Here is a 19,812-nt window from a genome sequence, read left to right on the forward strand (position 1 = left end):
GAGTTGGTAAATATCAAGGCTGGCACTTGACTCAGATCTCCATTCTTTGTCTCCACACATTGCTCTTCTTCATTTTGTTGTGTTTCCTTCTGAGTATTAGACAGGCGGAAGAGCAGAACATAGCAATACTAAGGGAATCTATCTGAGAGGATATTCACCTCACCTTTCTCTATGCTTTTAAGAAAATGAGCAATCAATACCAGAAAACCCAAGAAAAGAATTTGCTGGCATGGAGATTTGGAGAAGCTCCTCACTGGCAGACTTCACAAAATTTTGGGGAAACTAGAGGGCTATGGGAGTCAGACTTTGAACTCAAAGGCAGCATGTATAACCTAGGCATGCAGTGAGAAGCCCAAGACAGGGAGACACTTATTCTCTGGCTCCCCTGTGCCCTGCCATCCCACTGCACGTGGTCAAGGAAAGACTGAGGCACATCTTCAATCCCCTATTGAACACTTGGGCACTCTGAGATGTGCAGAACTTACACCACCTTTTTTCCTTCCCTATTCCTATTCTCCGATCCCCTTTATCCCTTATGCAAATGAATAATACCATCATTCCACCAGTCCCACCCAGCTCCCAAACCCCAAATCTGGGAAACATCCTTGGCTGTTCCTGCTCCCTTACCCTACATCCAATCGGTTTCTCAGTTCTGTCCATTCTGTCTTCTTAATGTCTTTCCAGTTTTCATCTCCTCTTCATCCTCACTGCCACTGATTTGGTTTATCCTCAAAACCTTTCTTGAGTAAATTACAGTAGAAGTCTGCTAGCCATAGCCCCTGTCCCTGATGTCAGCTCCCCCTTTCTCCAATATGCCCTTCACATTGCTAGCAAGTGATCTTCTAAAACCCAAATTGAATAGTATTACGTCCTCTTCTCACATAAGATATCCTCTAAAGCCCTTAAAATCACCACTGCTTTTAATTATCATGTGCTGTTAGCTCTATCTAGTGAAAAAATAAAACAAAACTTATAAACTCCTCAGCCTGTGAGATTCCATGCTGGACCCATCCTGTCCTTTCTGGATGAGCCTGTCACCTCTAATTCACCATGTATGCTCCAGGTCTACTCAACTACTTTTACCAGTTCCCTTAAGGCAAAATGCTCATGTCTTTCTCACACACTTGTCATTCCCTGTGTCTGCAAACTCACCTTCAATTCCTGTGCATTCTTTAGAACTCAGCTCAAGCATCACTCTCAGAAAGGCTTTCCATTCAAAAACATAACAAGATACCACTTAACACCCATTAGAATGGCTATCACAAAAAAAAAAAAAGAAAGAAGTAACTAGCACTGGTGAGGGTACAGGGAAATTGGCTGCCCTGTGTACTGCAGGTGGGAATGCAAAGTGTGCAGCCACCATAGGAGTGCCTCAAAAAATTTACAATAGAATTAACACTCCATAAATCTGTACAAAATTATGTGTCAATTACAAATAATTTCAAAAATAGAATTACTATATGAACCATCAATTCCACTTCTCAGTATGTACCCAAAAGAGTTGAAAGCAAGGATACAAACAGTTATGTGTGCACCCATGTATATAGCGGCATCATTCACAATAGCCAAAAGGTGGAAGCAACCCATGTATGAATCCACAGTTGACGAGATAAACAAAATGTGGTACATACATACAGTGGAATATTATTCAAACTTAAGAAGAAAGGAAATACTGTCATATGCTCCAGCATGAATGAACTTTGAAGACATTATACTAAATAAAATAAGCCAATCACAAACAGACAAACACTGTATGATTCCACTTACAGGAGGTATGTAGAATAGTCAAATTCATAGAGATGGAAAGCATCTCAGTGCCTTACAAATTCCTATTTACAAGTCTGTCTCCCGTACTGGACTCCGAGAAACTTGGAGGAGGGATTTGTGCCTAAAACAAAAGGTACCTGTGTAGTTTGCCTAATGAAAGCATAACTTAAGTGTCCCTGGTTTGTTTTTCCATTTGGCATGGTGGCAAGTGAGTGTTCAAGACCACAGAACCTGATGTATTCTCTTACCTACATACTTTTGGATGGGGAAAGAACTTTCCAAATTTAGTATGAAGAGAAAATAAATGGCTCCCTGTTCACTTTACAACCTCCCATGTCTGACTTCCTTCTCTTCTTCCTACTGTCCTCCCCCTGAGATGCTGCCCTACAGTGACTCAGTCACCCATGTAGTTATGTCCTTTTCTACAGTCTCTTCTGTCCTCAAGGACTCCTTTTTTTCTACCCCTACCCAAATTATTCTTTTATATATACATTTTTTAAACAAAAATAAAATTAAACCACTAAGCATTAACCCATTAATCTACTCACTTGACCACCTTATGGATAACAAGAGGATTTGTTGAGAACTGAAAAATACCCTTGATTTTTTTCAGTCTGGAGTTTTTCCTACTAATAGTTGATTAGTTGCAATGTGGGGGGCAAGATTCATGGGAAAATAAGAGATGCTATTTATTCAGTCTGGCTCTATGGTTAGCCGTAGAAAATGTTCAGGAAAATCTTTACATGGAGTATCTCACATTCATACGAATCAATAACTTCTTTGTGTAATTAACTTTTGCACAATGTCCTCACAGTGAATTTCAAAAACACAAAGCTGATCCCATCCCCAACTTAAATCTCCTCTATAGCTCTCGAGAATTCAAATAAATTCCTTCACTTGTCATCTAAACTTCTCCATGTCTAGGCCCCTGTCTTCCCCTCTGGCCTTACCTCTCTTTGATCCTTTTTCACACCTAGGTTAAGGCAACAGACAGCTCCTCCCTTTCCTCCAAGCACAGGCAGTCTCCTTAATGTAGAATAACTTTGCTTCTTCCACTCTCACCAATCTAATTCCTATTCCCAGCCCATATCTCTATCCCCAGATTTCTGTGTATCAGCACTCTTGGCCTTTGGAATAGAAAAATTATTTATTGTGAGGAGCTGTCATGTGCACTATATGACATTTGTAGTATCTCTGGCTCCACCTACTACATGCCACCGGTATCTCATCCTTCAACTGTGACAACGAAAATGTCTGTAGATAGTAACAGATGTCTCTTGGGAGGAAAACTGCCCCCTGTAAGAACCACTACTCTGAATCCAAGCAGAAGACCTGCTCCTAAGAGATGCATGGCATAACTTCTCCACCGAATATGGGGTGCAGACCATTCCCTACATAGAGTATCTTATATCGTAACTGTGCCACAGTAGCCCATTTTTTTCTGTACTGTACTGTAACCTCCTGGGCAGCCAGCACCAGGTCTTATCATTCACATTTGAACTTACGAATGAGTACCCACCATACCACACAACTTATAGCATGCACTCAATAAATGCATGCTAAACAAATGTTGAATAAATATTAGCAGTGCCTTTATAAATATGAAGAAGCTAGAATTCCAGATTTCTTAAGCTTATAATGACCTATATATTATTACACAACTATTCTGGCCAGAAAATAATACACTTAAACATTAAAAATAAGTAAGACATTTTAGTCACATAGAAGTCTGAGTTTAAACTATAATAGAAAATTAATGTCTTAATTTTCAAAGGGGGCCACTATTTTTAAAGCACAACTGTTGCAATAATACCCATCTTTCCTTCAAGAACATTCATTAACACTGAGCTGAGCTGGTCTGCTATGCAGTTCTTGGCAGTCCTGTAGTAGAACTGTTCAGTGATGGGAGATGTTAATTCATTATACTATAAAATAGAATTACAATTAATTGTTAATTTAGGTTTTAAAGTGACAAACTTTAAAGGCTAAGAATAGTCTCTGATCTGTAAAAGGCTTCTTAATGAGGGCAGTATACTTTAACTACATCATTGGCTTAAATGTTCAAATTGGGTCTAGAGACTGCTAGAGTTAAGCAACTATCTATTCCAACATGTTAAATGTTTATGACTTGAGACAGGGACAATTAATTGCTAATCAATGGGCCAAATCCTAGGTGAGGTCAGGTTCTGAAATAGAAGGACCACAATAGTAAATTGGATTTAGAGCATTTTGATGTGATCTGTAAAAATCACAGGCAGGCAGAGACTAAAAGAATAGCAAGAAGGCCAAACCAGCAGAAACACCCACATAATTAAGATATTACTCATTTAGTTAATCGTGGCTTTCAAGGGTGCCCTTTGTTTAGATTAATGAGCCATAATTTTAAAAATTATACTTACATGCCTGTAGTTCAGTTACTTAAACATATAATTCAGGATATAAAATAGTAAAACTCAGCATAGCTTTAAGGATGATAACACTTAGCTGGTAGCTAAGATTAGCAATATTCATAATATAATTTTCAAATATGATCTTGATCAATCATATAACACTTTATTTTTTCAAAATTTAGAAGTAAAATCAATGTATTACTTTAATAAGTATCTTTTTAATAATCATGCAAACCTTCTACTGTCATTGCAGATAGAAAATGCAAGTTGTGCCTATTTTGAGTGGTGTCTGTTTCAATACCAGTAGCTTTCACTAACCTTTAGTTCATGTGAGAGATTCCAGAGACAGAGCTGACCCTCTTGACTTCCAGTCACAATCGTTCGCTGGTCATCAGTGATCATGATGGCAGTGATGCTGTGGGGAGGGGCCTTCTGTCCCCAGAGTGCCACTGCCTGCAGGGAAGTCCTCATTTTGGGCGAATCCTGAACATACAAAGAAGGAAAGAAGCATACATGGTCACCTTTTTGAAATTTGAGGAAACTGATCGTATTATAAAGCAGATTTATGATGACCAAACTTCAATGATGTGTTCTCCCGGGGCTATGGAAAAGGGTGCTTCCTCGTCAATTAGAAGAGAAAGTAGTCATCAGAAACTGAAATTACCATGCACGCTGCTAATTCATCAAACAAGAATGACTTATCTTCGAATTCCTTATTATTTATGAAGAGAAAGAAAGGAATAGTCTATTCACTTCACACCCAGCTCTTCCTATGGCTACATCCAACTTGCTGCAAAGTCCTGCCGGGCCTCTCAAGAAGTGTAGAGCTGTCTACATGGTATAATTTGAAGCCAGCTTTGCAGACTCTCTCTCCCTAGAAATGTTACCTCATCTAGGTAATAAATACCTGAAATTGGTGAATTTGCTATTAAAAAAATAAATCTTTTCCATAAAAACAGTGTTTCCTAGTCTTCTAAGATTCATATATGACTGTCATGATTTCTGCCATATTCTATTTTTAATAATAATTTTCATTTTACCTATTGTTATATTTGGTATCTTCCTAAACAATAATCTTTATGAAATTACTACATTCATATGTTAGTTGCAAGGGTTAAAATGAATACATAAGTATCAAAAAATGTTGTCTATGACCACCCAAAGTATCACTCAGTGATGTGTGCATTATATTTTGTGAAACACTGAGTTAAATATTCTCCCCAAATTGTCATTCCTTCCTGAAACACAAACAATTTTGGGAGACAATTTAGCATTATATATGTAATCCCATTAAAAACGTCAAAAAGAGAGGAGAAAGGGGCCAAGCACACTTCCCACATTGCTTTGAGAAAGTCAAGAAAAATGAAAACCTTCTGTCCTGCAGGATTTCTGTTGCTAAACCACCAAAAGGGTAAATACCAATATAAATTTTTAAAACTTATGATACATGTTATTCCTAATGTTCAATTATATATGTCTACACACACACAAATATACATAAATATGGGTGTGCACTGACGCTATGAACACAAATTTTCCTTGTAGTTCCATTGTCTGGAATTCAGTATCTAGTCCCCCATTTTCACTTCTTAGGTCAATATGTTAGTGTATCTAGTCTATAACACACTTGCATTATTCTAACTGCCAGATCCAAACACCATGAAGCCAAAGTCTCTACACGAAATGTTCTGAGCATTGCGATTCTGAATACCAGGATTATACATATTAATCATACTACAAAGCTACCCAGAGAGTTCTGATTTCAATAATACTGTAACCAGAACATGGACCTTTTTCTGCTTCAAACAGAGAAAAATGCATTATACCTATTTTTAAGTTGTTGCTTCATGACCAAGCTTATAAATAAGTCTGGAAAATCCCAAGCAGTGAAAAACTAAGAGAAACCAGAAAACTGGTACAATAAGTATTGGAACTAAATTAGTATGTGGCTTTTTGGCTAGGAGTTTGCATATTAATCCCTACGTACGGATAGGAAGCAAAACTCTCAGAAGTGGCCTTGCTCAATGAAAGAGGAACAGAAAAACCACCCCAGGAAGATAAGAAAGCGTATTTCCAAATCTCCCAAGAAAAATCTGTCAAGCCTGAAGTACAAATGGGTTGGGAGTAAAAAAAAAAATTTTTTTTAATATTATATATAATTCCAGAATGAATTTCTTCACATGGGGATTCTGGAATTATGTATAATACTTTTATAATAATTATATATAAAAAATTGTTTCCAGGTCAATGATACCATTGGGAGGCTTGTCAGAAACATTACAGACTTATTTGAATATCTAAATTTTTTTAAAAGACCATGACAAGTGTTAATGGCTAGGCGCAGTGTCTCAGGCCTGTAATCACAGCACTTTGGGAGGCCGAGGTAAGTGGAGCACTTGAACCCAGGAGTTTGGGACCAGCCTGACCAACATGGTGAAACTCCCTCTCTACTAAAAATACAAAAATTAGCTAGGCATGGTGGCACACACTAGTAATCCTACCTCGGGAGGCTGAGGTGGGGAAATCGCTTGAACCCAGGAGGTGGAGGTTGCAGTGAGCTGAGATTGTGCCACTGCACTCCAGCCTGGGCTGTATACAGAGCAAGACAGGGGGTAAAAAAAAAGACCATGACAAGTATTAAGAAGAATGTACAGCAACTGGAACTCATACACTGACGGTGGGAACGTACAATGGAAAACAGTTTGGCAGAAAGAGCTCAGTGATTGCTCAGGGAAAGAAAGAACAGAGAAGCGTGACATTGCAATGGGGAGTAAGAAAACTTTTGAAGGTGGTAGATAAGTTCATTATTTTCATTATGGTAATGGTTTCATGAGGGTATACATACGTCAAAACTTAATCAAATTTATACTTTAAATGCATTTATGTATACACACAAATATTGTGTGTGTCAATTACACTTCAATAAAGTTGTTTAATGTTTTACTTAAGGCATTCTGAAAGACACTCTCACTATCAAGAGTGAACGGGATTTCTGTAAAACAAATAGCCCCAGTAGCAAATAATCTTACAATAAAAAATTACAAAACATTCAAGATAAACCATGAGCAAACAGAAAGATTAGTACCCCAGGAACTAATAATAAGTGAACAATCTAAAACATATTTCAAAAGAAGAACAAATATAATAAATTATTATAAATCAATAAATAGACAAAAGATGAAATTAAAAACCCAAAGAAAAAACCTACAGAAGGTAGACTTTTAAAAGAAACAAATATTACCTCTAGAAATAAAACATAATCCTTAAAATATAACAAATCTCAAAAGGACAAATCAGAATAGACCCAAGTGAAGGGAGAATAATTAACTTAAATACAATTTTCAGGGAATTTCCCAGAATACAGTAAGAAGTCATTTAAAAAAAACTGAAAATGTTGAGTAAAAAGAATTCAGAGACATTAAGATAAATCAGAGATGTTAAGAGATACAGATGCTAAGTGAAAAGACCCAATATTTATCTAATATAAGCTCCAAAAATGATAGAACCCTTTCCCTTCTTTGCTAATTCAGTCCTAAAGCCATCGAGTATTAATAGAACAGAGCAAGAGTGGAGTGTTGGAGTTCAAATAGTATGAGGAGGGCATCAGGATAGGAAGACAGTGGAGTCAGAGCCCAGGGATGGTGAGTGAGGTGTCCAAATGTGGGGGCAGCTGCATGTGAGGGGCAGCTGCATGTCAGTTGCAGCCTCCAAGCGGGGTGAAGAAGAGTAAGTATACAGGGCTGTCTGGCACTGGGTATTGGAGCAGGAACAAGTAAGAAAGGAGCTCACATAGTGAGGTTCCTCAACAAGGAGTGTCATGAGCCTAACAGGGGTGAGGACAGTGAAGGATGTGGCCCTGCTGTGAGGGGCCAGAGCTTGGGCAGGGTGAGGAGGCCATCCATTTACAAGGATGGTCTGGCACAAAGTGTGGGAGCCCAAGGAGGATAGGAAGGCATGCACACTGGGGGGTGTTCACATCCTGAGAACACTGGCAGGATGAGAAAAGTTGCTGCCTGAAAATGTCATCAGATGTGGTAAAGGAATACAGGGATAAGCAGGATATTAACACATTAGGCAGTGGACAGGTCCACAAGGAGTGTTAAAGCCATAAAATGATCAGGAGGGCATCCACACAGAGCACAGGGCAGCACGTTTACGGGAAATGGTTACGTAACAGACTGACGGCAAATAATTAGTATTTTGCTTATTTATAACAGGAATCAGATTTCTTACCATTAGAAAAAAAGAGTTAGAAATATGGAAAGGAAAAACCTTGAATGATCCCTGTGGTACTGGAGTCGAATTAGAGGAATTGGTGTAAAACAAAGGTAGATGTAAAACACACAGACACACACACACAGACACACACACACAGACACACACACAGACACAGACACACACACACACACACAGACACACACACACACACACACACACAGACTTGCCATCTCTGTTAGCTGGAGTCTTGGGAGAAGCAACACTCCAATAGCAATGAGCTTACATATCATCTCTAAATACTATTCTCTACTAAAAAGGAATCAGGTTTTATTGGGCAACTGGTTGATTCCAGGCCTGGAGCACGGAAACACAAGATGCTACTGCACTAAATTGCTGTTAAAACAAGGAAGTGCTCAAATAGTGAGGATATATCGAAGGAAACAGAAGTCTGCTTGAAAGACCTCCCACAGGCCAAACCATGGACAATTTGAGCATCAGAAGAAATAATGCTAGCAACAGAATGAATAAATGGATTAAACTTAATAGTTAAAAGACAAAAATTCTCAATTAGAATATATCCTACTATATCTTACTTACAAAAGATTCCTAAAATATTGACGCAGAAAGGTTGAAAATAAAGAGGTGAATAATAATGTACCAGGCAAATAGTAATAAAAGAAAACTGATGAAATACTGGACAAAATGGGCTTTAAAGCAAAACCACTGTTGGGGGGGGGGGGGGGCGGTGGTCACTATATAATGATTAAATAAGTCATTCACCAGAAAAGGATAGTAGTCTCTAGATACTCAACAGCAGAGTCTCAAAATACATAAAACACAACATAGCATAATTACTAAGAAAAGTTGGTAAATTAACTATGACACAGAGAGATTTTACATGTTTCAATTAGTAATAAATAGATCAAGCAGACAAAAAAAAACTTAAGGATATTAAATACTTGAACCACATAATTTGTATTAGTAACATCAAGAAAATATATAGATTCCTGCACCTAGGAATTAAATAAAAATACATTTCAATGAGACCATGCACACAACATTTATAAAACTGTGACCCTGCTGAACCACAAAACAGGTCTCAAAACATCTAAAAGGATTAATACCATTTAGGAAACATTATCTGACCACAATCAATAAAAATCTGAAATTGCCTCCTTCCCCACTCCTGTAACATATGCATAACACTAAAGTTTGAAATATTCCCTGTCTGAATGTTTGGAAACTAAAAAAAATTCTAAATGATCCCTGGACTACCAAGAAAACATAATATAAATTCGATGTAGTTAAGACTCAAAAGTATGAAAACTCTGTATAATAAAACTTGCCAAATGTAGGTTTTGTATTAAAAAAATTACAGCCTTAAACACATACATTAGTAAGAAAAAAGACAGCAAATTAATAAGTAAATAACAGCCAAATTAAAATCTTATATAAAAGAAGAGCAGGGTAAATACAAAGAATGCAAAAGGAAACAATGCACATAAAACCATATATATAATAAAACAACAACATAAAAGAAATAATCTACAAATCAAACACAGGTTTTGAAAAGAGAAATAACATGAGGAAATCTATGGCGAGTTTGATAAGGAAGGCCCTAAAAACATCAAAATTAATATACAGAGAAAATGAGTATAACTCAAATAACTTAAATAAGAATATTATTAACTTAATGTTAAAAATTTGGAAAGGTAAGTGAAATAATTTTTAGAGAAAATATAGATCACACGCCTTGTTTTTTTTTTCTTTTGAGATGGAGTCTCGTTCTTGTCGCCCAGGCTGAAGTGCAATTGCACTATCTCAGCTCACTGCAACCTCCACTCCCAGGTTCAAGCGATTTTCCTGCCCCTGCCCCTGCCTCAGCCTCCTGAGTACTGGGATTACAGGCACCCACCACCATGCCCAGCTAACTTTTTTATTTTTAGTAGTGACAGCGTTTCACCTTGTTGGCGAAGCTGGTCTTGAACTCCTGACCTCAGGTGATCTGCCCACCACGGCCTCCCAAAGTGCTGGGATTACAGGCGTGAGCCACTGTACCCAGCCAGAAAACATAGATTATTAAATGTGAATGAATAAAAAATAGAAACACAAATACTTGTAACCATTAAAATGGAATAAAATATGTAAAATTATGCACACACACGTTTATTTTAGCAAAGAGAAAGGAGATCAAAAAGCCCACAAAACCTGCCATTAAAGCCACAGAATCTGGCAGTCCTGGGACCCTCAGCGTAAGAGCAAATTGGCCTATATCTCTATCACTCCTGAGGGCTCCGCAGTCCTCTAGCCCCGGACTATTACTGCCTCTGATGGCACCCACCTGTCTGAATAAAAGATGCTGAGATGTCCAGTATACTCTATTATAAGAAGCAGGGGAAGTAGAAACTAGCAGTTTTAACTATTTCTAAGACAAGAGTTAAATAGATAGTAAGTTTCATTGATAAGTAAAATTCACCTTTGGGGAAAAGCTCACTCTCATGAATACCAGATAAATGGGATACAAGTGAAGATTGCAAAGCAGGTAGTGAGAAGGACACACATGGGCGTGTTTTAACATTCTGCTCCTAAGAAATACTGCTCCTGACTTTGTATTGCTCTTTTCACCACAGCTTTTAGTATTGAGACAACGAAAATCACCATACAAAAATCATTTGACCCTCACTCTTGGCTTGGCTAACGTGTGCTTAGCCAAGAATTAAATAGTGGTACACAAGGGAAAGCTCCTGGGTCACACTGCTCCAAAGGAAACTGGGTGTATTTTTACGGGCAATGTGCACTTTGGCTCTTGTCCAAGGACTTGTGTCACTTTTTAAACTTTACCTAGGAAACTAGTCAAAGAAATTCATCCACCCTGCTGAGTAGAACAGTAGGAGAAAGAAATTCCGAGGAACACTTGCCAGGGAATTAATATACTTGTAATGATTAACATTACACTAAGGGATAAATAACTCTTGAGGTGCAGTATTTATATTCCTATTGCTCTGGAAAACTAGCTTCTCTTGAATCTTTGCAACACTGTCTACCCAATAACTGGCCACCTGTATTCCGGTTTTGCATCTCCCTGAAAAGTATCCGCTCTGCATTGATGTCTCCCTGAATGAAGTGATACACTTCCCCCAAGGATGGAGATCAGTCCTTACGTAGCATATTGCCTATCCCATAGTAGAAAATATTCTTTTCTACTGAAAAAAATTGATTCCACTAATACTTTTTTTTTTTTTTTTTTTTGAGACGGGGTCTCGCTCTGTCACCCAGGCTGGAGTGCAGTGGCGTGATCTCGGCTCCCTGCAAGCTCCGCCTCCCGGGTTCACGACATTCTCCTGCCTCAGCCTCCCAAGTAGCTGGGACTACAGGCGCCCGTCACCGCGCCCGGCTAATTTTTTGTATTTTTAGTAGAGATGGGGTTTCACCGTGGTCTCGATCCCCTGACCTCGTGATCCGCCCGCCTCGGCCTCCCAAAGTGCTGGGATTACAGGCGTGAGCCATGATTCAACTAATTTTGATGCTTCTTCCTTCTACATTCCTTCTGAAATATGGGAATCATTTCTTAATCACTCATCTATTCCCTACAATGCCTGAAGAACAGTGCTTTGAAGATAAGGACAAAATAAATATTGGTTGAATAAATTCCTCTTTTCATTATTTTTAAGCTCTGTATACCAAAAGAGACGGAGTGGATTAAGAGTGTAAACTTTAATCAGGCTAGACTTAAATTTGAGCCATTTTGTCCCTCTGAGCCTCAGTTTCCTCATCTATAATATGTGAACAATAAAGATACCTTACAGGGTTGTTGTGACAATGAAATGAGATCATGCACACAATGTGGAGCAGAGAGTAATATTAATAACTTACTACTATTATTTTTAGTTTGGCTCTCATACTTCTGGATAATCCATATGTCAAACTTTTTCACCATAACACTTTTGCTTTACTCTTATTCAAATTAAACTCACTTCAACTTCACTTTCAGTAGATCATAAATTTTCTGAGGGCAGAGACTTCTGTCTCATTTGTCTATTGCTATAATCGCAGGGCCCAGAGCAGTTTCACAGGATATAGTTCTAAAGACTCACGTACGATAAAACATCCCCCCATTCAAATATTTACAAATGTTATTGTATTGTTAAAATACAAGGAATTTGGAGTTTAGGGAGGTGAAAGTAAATCAAAGCATTTCACAGGTTAAAAACCTTTATAGCCACAGGATTCCTAACACAACCAAATTAGAAAACAAAATGGACCAAGGCCAAAGCCTCAAGAAATCAGATCCCTAGAATCGATCTTGAACAATCCAGATTTGCTATGTGTAGTGCAACATACCTGAAATTCAGAGACGTACTTCCAGGGCTGCTTTTACCATTTATAACCGTTATTACCACATTGTAAATATAGTAATTAGTAAAATTAGGTTACTATCACTTGAGCTGCCTACATTTCACTATTCTTATGAGGAACAAATACAATGATGTAAACAAAAGTATATGGGTATAAATACACATATTATGCTATCATTATATTACCTTGCATATTTTACTCATAAACTCCCATAGGATTTAGAGCAAGTGGCCTCGGATCATTACTGTAATCCCTCCCTCACTTATAAGAAAGCTGATGATGAGAAATGTGATCCAGATTTTTTTTTTTTGATTAAGAGTCTTGCTCTGTCACTCAGGCTGGAGTGTTGGCAGGATCTCTGCTCACTGCAAACTCTGCCTCCTGAGTTCAAGCGATTCTCCTGTCTCAGCCTCCCGAGTAGTTGGGACTACAGGCACCTGCCACCGCACCTAGCTAACTTTTGTATTTTTAGTACAGATGGGGTTTCACCATGTTGGCCAGGCTGGTCTCAAACTCCTGACCTCAAGTGATCTGCCAGCCTTGGCCTCCCAAAGTACTGGGATTACAGGCATGAGCCACTGCACCTGGCTTGATCTAGATAATTCTTAAGATCACTTCTAATTCTGAGATTCTGAGAAAGACCAAATGAATTGTATAGTGAGGAGAAAGAACTGATTAAAAGCTTGCACATATCAGAAGTCACTTTTTTCAGACTGTTTATCTTTCTCCAGCAAAATTTAAAAAGTAACCCCAGAAACTTAGTGCCTTGCTATCAATAGGATAGAAAGTAAATCCATGTCTTCTGATATCCCTAATAATTCCCTAGGAATCTCTAAGTGAAAATAAACCTCAAAGGAAAAAAACATTTTATTAAAAATTATCTATAGAATCTCTGTAGTGTGGAGGAGAAAGTTATCTTCCTGATAGAAGTACACCTGTTGTGTTTCAAATAATTATGTGTCTAGACAAGTTTAAAGAAGTCTTTGGAAAAAGATTATATAAACCTCTATCACAGCCCTCAATTTATAATTACTGTATACCAAATTTGAGTACCTGAATGATATTTTGGGTGTCTAAAGCAAGCTGGTAGGATTTTGCAGGATAATTTTTAAATCTGGTCTATTTAAAGGCAATTCAAAATAAATACTTTCACTGGAGAAAATAAGTGAATACTGAGAAAGAAACATAGCATTACTTCTTGGCCTTTTGGCTAAGAAAAAAAAATAGGCATCATAGCCACAGATAGGGATAAAGTTAGTGCCTATATTATAGAGGTCAAATGAATTTCTCTCATGGGGATCTCTAGTCACAGGACAAACTACAACACTGTAGTACATTTCACTTTGTACATAAATTCTTGGTAAATACAAATAGATAGTAAATAAACGTACTTAGTACATCTTAGTACTAAGTATATTTTGATATTGCATTTTGTAACATATAAGCAATGTAATCAATATTTTATCATACAATCAATACAGCTATGGAAATAATTATATAAACAACCAAACATACAGACATAAAACTTCTCTTAAGTAACTCTCAAATAATTCCTACACAAATTCTTGACTGCAGCCTACTCAGATACCACACTGGATTCTCAGGATGAAAGGATGAATGGGCTTCAGGAAGCTCACAGCCAGTAGATAAAAAAACAATGTAAAAGAATTACTTGCTAGTTATGTAGTTGCATTTATATATATCCTACCATTTTCACATTGTATATGTATATAATTTTGTCATTTCTTGGTGGCATAATGAAAAAAATAATTTTAAGAAAAAATTTATTTTAGGTGTAATAATTATGAAAGTGTTAAAAAGCTGATTTTATAGAGTTTAATTATACATATAGATCATTGCAATTTATAAATAACTATGAAATAAAAGCATAATATTAAATTCAAACATGTTATTTTAGTATTACATATTTAATATAGATTGAAATTTGGGTATATATCAAATAAGACCAAAACAGCATTTGTGATATATTTTGGGACTTCCTACCTTTCACAGTTAATAAAGTAAAACTGTTCATGTTTATAATTTCCATATTTGTTTCTAAATAAGAGATGTTTCAAATCGTTACTTGCAAATGATTTTTAGCCATTCAAAATATAGGAAGTTCGTGAATATTTTTACTTTCTAGAAAAAGCCATATGCAATGTTCCAAATCATTAGGATTTTCGGTTTTAATATTGATTTTTAAAGTACTAGTGATAACTTGATAGTCCACATAAAAATCTTTATCAGGCTGGGTGCAGTGGCTCACGCCTGTAATCCCAGCACTTGGGATGCCGAGACGGGTGGATCACAAGGTCAGGAGATCGAGACCATCCTGGCTAACACGGTGAAACCTCGTCTCTACTAAAAATACAAAAAATTAGCCAGGCATGGTGGTGGGCGCTTGTAGACCCAGCTACTCGGGAGGCTGAGGCAGGAGAATGGCATGAACCCAGGAGGCGGAGCTTGCAGTGAGCCGAGATCACGAGACTTGTCTCAAAAAAAAAAAAAAAAAACAAAACTTTATCAAATGAATCTTCTCTTCAGATCAAAGGAATACCTTCTTGTAGTAAATCTGCAGTAACGTTTCTGTTTTCATTCTCACTGACACAGGATTTTAGTAACAGAGTTCTCTGTGCTCCTTTCTATAACCAACACTCTATTGTGATACAAATCAACTAAATCAGGGCCTCCCATCAGCATGCCATGGTACATAATGAGTTATGAAGAGTTTATAGGAGTGAGAGGAACTGAAACTTTCAACCTGGTGTATACAAAAATAATCATTTTCTATGTTTATGCTTTGATATGAAGAAGGATGACAAGCATTGAATTACGTAAAGCTTGTCTAGAAATATAAATAATTTAAAGCCCTAGAGGGCTCAAACCATTATAGAGTTTGCAAAACCATATCCACATCTAAGAAATAAACTTCCTAGTGATGCATAGTGCTGATAGCCACTGACTGTTGCGCACTCACAGGATGACCTGCCAGCTCCCAAACTGTTCTCTTTTAAAGTGAAAATTTCTTTAAATAATATATTTTGAAATAGAAATAGCAATAGGCTACCTACTCTAGCAACGTTAACTTCCCAATCACCTCCTAAACCATAAGGCCTCTCAAATCACCAGTGTGGGGACACTTTGCAAAACTAAATTACAGCTGGAAAAAAGTGGGTATGTCTTTTCATTGTTTGACCCCTAGTCCCTGGCACACTGCCTACCACATAGGTGACATTCAGTAAATATTTCTTATATGATGTGTTTGACCTGGATACTGAAGCAAGAGTTCACTAGAAATTGGAAGAGACGTGAAGAATGTAAAGCTGAACTCTTATTTTGCTGATGAGGAAATGGAGGAAAGGTGGTGTGACCTTCCTAGGACCAAAGCATAGTCTTGCTCTGGGAGAAGTATATTCTGGGGAACGTAACCATCCCAGTTCCTCTCTTCGTGTTCTACCAAAATACACAGAAATATAAAGTTTCTGATTCTGGGTTCATCATTAGGTTGTATCCAGCATGCCACTATTTGTATTATTTTAATTCAAAATACACTTTATTGTAAAGAAAAAAGGCAAGAAAATATTAATAGAATGCGTCAGATAAAGTTTTGCCTTCCTTTCCCACACCTTAGTAACTTGTAAATATTCTTTGAGCCTCAGTTTTCTTATCTATAAAATGGAAAAAAAAATAATTACCTTGGAGAACTGATGGGGGTACAGACGATTCTGTGTAGATAACTTTTATCATTATTCCTTGTTCATAATCAGCACTCAGCATATGGAATGAATTGACTGGATGAGGCAATGAATCACTATAATTTTGTACTGTGGATAGAGATTTTGACTATCACTTTCTAGCAATACCTTTGAAACTGTGAGATTTCCTTCCTTTACTTTTACAGTATTGACACTACAACTTCTTTTCTGGAAAATACTGTGGCTATATGCTGGAATATTTGGCCATGAAAATATACAATTTGTTATTATTACTTCTAAACTCCATGATGATCTTTAAATCAATGACTCCAAGCCAAATTAGGGTTGCCAGATTTAGCAAATAAAGATACAAAATGCCTAGTAAAATTTGAATTTCAGATGAACAACACATAATTTTTGTATAGTATAATACTATGTAATATTTGGGACATGGTTACACTAAAAATTATTGTTTACTGTATGAGACATGCTTATAGAAAATATATGTTGTTCATCTGAAATTCAAATATAACTGGGACCTGTAGGCATAGTAGGGTCTCTGGTATCTCTAAGCTGAAGACAAAAAGGAGCCTTGTAGATCCAACTACCGCTCCTTCCTTCTATAGATGAGTAAATGAAGGCCCAGGGAAGTTGGTTACTTGGCCAAAGTAACCAGACAAATGAGTGGTCGAGAAAGAAACTGAACCAGGTCTACTAACAGCCCATCCAGAACTTGTTCCTTGCACACCATTGCAAAGATGCCCCTGTCTTGCCCTTCAGAAATTCTTAGGGATTTGCAATGTGAAATTCCTTTGTTATTTTGGTTGCCCTAAAAAAAAAAAAGTAAAAGTCAAGCAAAACAAGAGCAATAAACCTCTTATTCATCCAGGCTCCAACATGGCCTTCATTGCCTTTAAAAGCTGAACTGACACTTCCTGATCCTCTCTCCATAAATACAATACCTGGCAAGAACAAGGAAGGACAACACGCCATTACAGCTCCCATCCTCCAGCCCACCTTCATCTTCTTCCCCGTAACAATTTGTTTTTATCTTTCTGACTTGTCTGAGGGTAGGAGAATAATGAGGATGATGCAAATGTGGTACTGTGGATGGTGTCTACTGGACACTGGAATTGTTTACCTCGTCATAAATAGCTGTCTTCAGGGACACACCCAGACACTCAGTCTGCTTTACTAACCTCACAAACATAGACAAATCTCAAACCCCTTGACTGAGCACAGCCCACTAGAAACACAAAGGATAAAGTTCCTGGTTACAATGCATGAATTTTAACAATAACATCCTAACCAGAATAAACACTAAGAGGAAAGTAAATATAGTATAGCAGTGAATAATATGAGCTTTGAGATAAAATAGGCCTGGGGTTGAATCTCAGATCTGCCACTTATAGTTATGTGACCTCTGTGAATCCCATCCCATCTCTTAAGTGGAGAAGAATCCCACCTACTTTCTTCAAAACTCATCGGTACTGTGAGGGGAAAAGATGAATTACTTAAAGATTTTTTTTTTTCCAGAAAACATACCTTGGTCATCTTTAGCCCAAGAGGGAGTTTTGCTTTTAAAAATTTGAATTTAAGTGGAGATAAAAAGAGCTTTGGTGTGAAAATTGTACACTCAATTTGGAATTGTGTACTTTAAAAGTGTGCAGTTTGTTAAATGTATTATAAATTTGCCCTAATAAACTTGATAAAACAAATGGATAGATTGGAGAGCAGAATAAAGTGGCTTGGCCAGTGTCACACAGCTAGCTAGTAAGTGGAAACAGTTTGGGAAAGGGCAAAGTTGAGCTTTAGGAAGGAACAAAGAACTCAAGGAAACTGAAGAAAGCTGGAGAAAGTAACTGGGTGTTCAGGTAGGCCAGAACGAGATCTACTTCAACCACAGCAGACTATGAAGCAAGCAGCCCCTGCAGTCCATAGGGCCTGAATTCAGTCCGTGAGAACACGCCAGTCCAAGCTGGCATGGGTCTCAGCAGAAGCCCTGTCCACCCAAAATCTACTTGAAAATGCTCCTGAAGCCAAAGTTATTATTTTATCAACAGATTATAATTAGATCACTCCTTAGAAAAGGTTAAAAAAAATTCTACAAGGTCACAGAGTGTCCAAGGCATATTTAAATAACACATAACATTCTGTCTGGTCAACCCACTGGAACATGACTATTTCGGAATTAACCCCTAACCAACATCAATGCCAAGCTCCTCCAAAACTGTTGTTACTGAGTAATTAACTGCTACTTAGTAAACTCTAGAAAATAATGTGTTTTAGATAGAGAATATCTTTTTTTTTTTTTTTTGGAGACAGAGTCTTGCTGTCGCCCAGGCTGGAGTGCAGTGGCGCGATCTCGGCTCACGGCAAGCTCCGCCCCCCGAGGTTCATGCCATTCTCCTGCCTCAGCCTCCCGAGTAGCTGGGACTACAGGCGCCCGCCACCACGCCCGGCTAATTTTTTGCATTTTTAGTAGAGACAGGGTTTCACTGTGTTAGCCAGGATGGTCTCGATCTCCTGACCTCGTGATCGGCCCTAGATAGAGAATATCTTAGCAGGTAAAGTCAAAGCAGAAACAGCCCAGAGATCAAAGTAGGAATTAAACAGATGTGCAAATTCATCTCTGAATTCCAAACACTCATGACCTGGAACACGTATACAGCAAAACAGCCAAGAAATCACATCTCTTTCACCACATGGATGAGGTTTCCATCACGGCTCACAGCTCTTCCAGACTTGTGAGTCGAAGATTTTCACAGAGTATTGCCTTCAAACTTCACCTCCTCGCTCAGTAAGCTGTAGTGCAACAGAGCTGACACATTCAAAGAAAGGCCAAGTGTGTCTACTTCTAGTCATTGTCAAGGAAATGAGCATTAGATGTGGTAAGAGAAATATGAGAGAACAACTCAATTCTTTCTGGGTGGTAACTTCACTTTTATTTATATTCAATTAGTGAACAAACAAACTCAAGAAACTACAATCCCCTTGTCTAAAGCTCAAAGTTCAGGCTTTAAGAAGTGGATATGTATTTAGCTTATACCACATTTAACCCTCTATTTACAGTGAAAATCTTTTTTTTTTTTTTTAACTTAGATGTGACTAACACAAACAAAAGATATCATTGTCCTAGACCATTCTTAACTAAATTCAACAAATATCTATTGAGAACTAAATATAGCCAGGTGGTGGGTTGGGCTGCAGAGAACACAAAGAACAGAAAAACACCATCCCTGCCCTCCAAGTATTTACCATGGAGTCATCTTTTGATTAATTTTAACTAAGTCTTCATGCTACTAGACAAAACAATTGTTTTATGTGTGTATAAATTTTGCAAACCTATTTCTGGTCTTGAGTCATGTTTTTCTTTCCCATAT

General features: G+C 37.6%; 1 protein-coding gene across 1 annotated transcript in view; it reads right to left on the reverse strand.

Annotated features, from left to right (window-relative positions):
* Nucleotides 1–4,634, reverse strand: part of WDR72 (WD repeat domain 72) — a 214,669-nt gene extending 210,035 nt beyond the window's left edge. Inside the window, exon 1 of the mRNA XM_058427210.1 lies at nucleotides 4,476–4,634. Coding sequence (XP_058283193.1) covers nucleotides 4,476–4,628 — 153 coding nt within the window. The 5' untranslated portion in view covers nucleotides 4,629–4,634. The remainder of the gene's footprint in view (nucleotides 1–4,475) is intronic.
* Nucleotides 4,635–19,812: the final 15,178 nt, after the last annotated feature.

The sequence above is a fragment of the Hylobates moloch genome, unplaced genomic scaffold (assembly GCF_009828535.3).
Source record: "Hylobates moloch isolate HMO894 unplaced genomic scaffold, HMol_V3 SCAFFOLD_14, whole genome shotgun sequence".
In the NCBI taxonomy this organism is placed as follows: Eukaryota; Metazoa; Chordata; class Mammalia; order Primates; family Hylobatidae; genus Hylobates; species Hylobates moloch.